The sequence below is a fragment of the Scomber scombrus genome, chromosome 20 (assembly GCF_963691925.1).
Source record: "Scomber scombrus chromosome 20, fScoSco1.1, whole genome shotgun sequence".
Taxonomy (NCBI): domain Eukaryota; kingdom Metazoa; phylum Chordata; class Actinopteri; order Scombriformes; family Scombridae; genus Scomber; species Scomber scombrus.
In genome coordinates this window covers 22066938-22071139 of record NC_084989.1, presented here as the reverse complement: position 1 = coordinate 22071139, position 4202 = coordinate 22066938, and the positions used below count along the sequence as shown (strand labels likewise).

General features: G+C 39.8%; 1 protein-coding gene across 1 annotated transcript in view; it reads right to left on the bottom strand.

Moving 5' to 3' along the window:
• Window positions 1–1204: 1204 nt before the first annotated feature.
• Window positions 1205–4202, bottom strand: part of LOC134002467 (phosphatidate phosphatase LPIN2-like) — a gene marked incomplete in the record, with an annotated part of 24807 nt that continues 21809 nt past the window's right edge. Inside the window, 6 exon segments of the mRNA XM_062441809.1 lie at window positions 1205–1349; window positions 1479–1582; window positions 2262–2376; window positions 3812–3933; window positions 3936–3966; window positions 4052–4138. Coding sequence (XP_062297793.1) covers window positions 1205–1349; window positions 1479–1582; window positions 2262–2376; window positions 3812–3933; window positions 3936–3966; window positions 4052–4138 — 604 coding nt within the window.

Here is a 4202-nt window from a genome sequence, read left to right as displayed (position 1 = left end):
TGTCAATAACATACAGAACGATAACTGATTGTACTTTCATGCTTTTATTAAAGCATCATCCAACAAAAGACATTGTTTTGATTGGACAGTTTATTTTAATACAATACTTATTGTAAATATACTACAGTTCATTTACAGTAGATCTACAATTTTTTTTAAACACTATAAAATGATAAATAAGTGCTTTTGAGCCCACTGCTCACACAGTTTAACAAACATCTGGAACATGTTTGTGCTTTATACTGTTTATATATAAAACAGTATTTACAGTCTGCAGGAAACAAGTGAATCAGCAGCAAAAGGTTCTTCATTGAAAAGTGAAATTTAAACTATGCAAAACTAGGAAGATACGGCACAACACTAGATTTGGATGTGTGATCTCTTCACACAGTATATATCACTTTCATAGAAAGAATGTATACATTTTCTTTTTTTTTCCCCCCACTAGCAGCTGTTAACGAGTTTAAGCAGAAAGAAGCTAAAACGAGGCAAAAACAGATTAAAGATACTGTAGTTTCACAATTGGCAAAAAAAAAAAAAAAAAAACATCAGCAAAGATTCAAAAACACGTCAAAAATAGTATAAGTCGAACTAAATGTTGAAAAAATACTTAATGTCTGGTGCACGTATAAGTAGCAGCATCTACAGAAAGTGCATTTTTTAAACTTTTTTTTTTTTTTTTACATTGCATTCAGCAAAATAAATCAGTTCACATTTATTTCCCAAAGCCAAATAGTGCAAAAAAAATCTTTACGCTTTCATACAATAAATAAGACCATACAGTGAATAAGGCCTTAAAAAGAGACATAACTACATAACTGCACTATATATCACTTTGTACTGTTTGATAATGATAAAGTCAGTATATCTTTTAATCACACTAAATATTGGTCAGTTTATGCACCAAACATCTTTAAAAAAAAAAAAGTGCTCTGACGGCCTTCATATACACCTGTTATGTGCAGATAAAACAGCAAAAATACTATGAGTGCATGAAGGGAATAAACCCAAAATGAAAAAAAAAAAGATGTGCAATTAATATATATATAAGCAGCACGGTATAATGCTAAATATTTCTTTAAAGTGGAACACCAGTAGCTTACAAAATTAACAATGAATTATTATTATTATTATTATTATCAGTATTAAGTCAGTGCATATAGTCATTTATGAAGATTGTGTTGATTTCAAGTACTTTCTTGTGTTAAAGCAGCTCCTCAAAGCAAACCTCAGGGATCGGTTGTCTCCAGTAACAGAAGGAGCTGAACTCCGGGCAGCTGAAGGTAGCGTTGTGTTGGGAGCTCCGTAAAGGAAAAACATGCTCCACCAGCTCGCTCAGTCGGCTGTATCTGCAGAAAAATGAGAAAGAAAAAAAAGAATTAAAAAAAAGCCCCAAATCAAACCGAAACCGAGCGACAGTAAAACATTTGTTGGACAGAAACAGCTGAGAGACTCCAACTGACGGGTTTAATACTCACGATGTTTTATTGCCTTTGGCTTGCTCGAGGATTAACTCGCCCTTTGGGTTCACGGTGAATATCCGACACACAGGCACACCCACCTGCTTATAGGCAAACACGTCCTTAAAACACGGGAAAGAGAAAAATGCATTTAATGTGTTGCAGTATGTAACAGAAACGTTAAAGCAATAAAAAAAATATCTTTAAAAATAGTTTTAAAAGCAGCATCAGGTTTGTTAAAATGTGCTTTTTGTATTTTTGTTGGTTTTATATCATTTGAAATGACATTTGCACCATTTTTAACCAAAAGTAAGACTGAATGCTCCTGAAAATGTCAAATGGTGTAACCACAAAAGAATGATAAATATTACATATTTTAACCACCTACAGTGTATTTAAGTGGACTTATACTAATAATTACTTCATTTAAATAATGTAAATGTTTCCTGATCTCCATGGTTACCCAGATTAAATGTAATATTTAGAACAATTGTATTCCATTACCTTTATTTAATATAAAAGTTATAATGTAAGATCATGCCAAACTAGTTGATATGGTGTTTTATTTAGAATTTACTGTTTTTAAGCAAGTTGAATTATTTGGTACAAAGTTTTTATGGTTACACCACTTAGACATTTTTGCCATAATCCTCTAATATATTCTCTCTAAATGGATTAAAAGCAGAAATGTGATGCTGGGTCCACAAAAAAAGAATGTGTGCAAGTTATTCATACGTTTATTTTCAACATTTTAACCCCTTTAAATTTGACTAAACCACATAAAAACATTGACCCACTTACACTTGCTCTGTTTCCAAAGGCGGCGTAGAAAGGATGTTTGTTTGGGAGGAACAGGTTCTTAATGTCCGTGAGGCATTCGATCTTGAACTTCTCAGGCTTTTTTTCTATGACCTCTCTAACAAGAGAAAAAAGAAGGATTAAAGACTTAACCTCTGACCTTCTGCTGTTGCTAAGAACTGCCTTTAAAAACAAGCTCAGAGTGGTTTAAATGAGTTAGTTTTGGTTTTAAATGAGCTCTGATGCAGGTCTCTGATGTGGGTTTTTATTAGCGTGACTCAAAAGGGTGTTCTGGCTTCAACTCTGCTCTACAACTACCAAAAAAACAAAAAGGTTTGGTTTCAGTGTTTAGCAGCAGATGATGTGACAAGCCAGACAAGCAAAAGGCGGATTACAGTAATCTGCATTGTGATAAATCACCTTTAGACGTTTCTGCTTCATCTCAACTAACTAAAAATGTTACAACTGGAGCCAAAGAGCCGTCAACACCTGAATAATGATACTAACTGTTAAAAAAAGCAGCTTTAACCCTCCTGTCGTCCTGTTTTGACTGTTCCTTCTTTCCTTCCATCTGTCCTTCCTCCCTCCCTCCTTCTCTCTTTCTTTCCTCCCTTCCTTCTTCCATCCCCCTTTCTTCCTTCATTCTGTCCTTCCTTCCTCCCTCCTCCCTTCCTTCCTTCTTTCCTCCATCCTTCCTTCTTTCCTTTCCTCCCTTCCTTCCCTTCTTCCTCTGTCCTTCCTCCCTCCCTCCTTTTCTTCTTTCTTTCCTTCCTCTCTCTTTCCTCCCATCCTTCTTTCCTTCCTCCATCCCCCTTTCTTCCTTCCTTCTGTCCTTCCTTCATCCCTCCTTCTTTCCTTCCTTCTGTCCTTCCTTTCTACCTTCCTTTCTTCCTTCCTTTCCTTCCACCCTTCCTTCTCTCTTTCATTCCTCCCCCCCTACCTTCCTCCCTTCGTTCTTTCCTCTGTCCTTCTTTCCTTCCTTCCTCTTTTCCTTTCTCCCTCCCTCCCTCCCTCCCTCCTACCTTCCTTCCTTATTTCCTCCGTCCTTCCCTCCTTCCTTTCCTCCCTTCCTTCCTCTGTCCTTCCTCCCTCCTTTCCTTCCTTCTTCCTTCCCTTCTTTCCTCCCTCCATCCCTTCCTTCCTTCCTTCTTTCCTCCCTCCTTCCTTCTCTCTTTCTTTCCTCCCCGTACCTTCCTCCCTTCGTTCTTTCCTCTGTCCTTCCTTCCTCTTTTCCTTTCTCCCTCCCTCCCCTCCTACCTTCCTTCCTTCCTTATTTCCTCCGCCCTTCCCTCCTTCCTTTCCTTCCTTCCCTTCTTCCTCTGTCCTTCCTCCCTCCTTTCCTTCCTCCCTTCCTTCCTACCTCCCTCCCTCCTTTCCTCCCTCCCTCCACCCCTCCCTTCTCCCTCCCTTCCTTCCTTCCCTCCCTCCCTTCCTTCCTTCCTTCCTTCCTTCCTTCCTTCCTTCCTTCCTTCCTCCCTTCCTTCCTCCCTCCCTCTCTCCCTCCCTTCCTTCCTTGACTCGAGGACACCAGGAGGGTAAAGTCTGTGCTGTACCTGTGGAAGGCGGAGAAGAGGCTGCTCGGGGAAAGCATGAGGGGCCCTTGAGGCAGGAGAGTCCCTCGGTCGTTGACCCAGTGTAAATATCCTCGGGTCATGTCGGCCATGCCGATCGCTCGGGGCCCGAGCAGTACAAGAACTTGTAGCCGTTCCTGTGACGGTCAGATATTCATTAAAACAGATTCAATCTTCCACTTCACTCGAGGTTCGTAGTGTTTTATGTTCGTGGAGACTTACTCGTGCACTGAGTGGTAAAGTTTCGCTATTCCTTGATGAGTCCAGTCTTTCCCGAGCTGAGGAAGAATCTGACCGAACACGTCGGATCTGCAGGAAGAGAAACATCAGAGCTATTTAACCTTCGTGTCGTCCTCCCGGGTCAAACTGACCC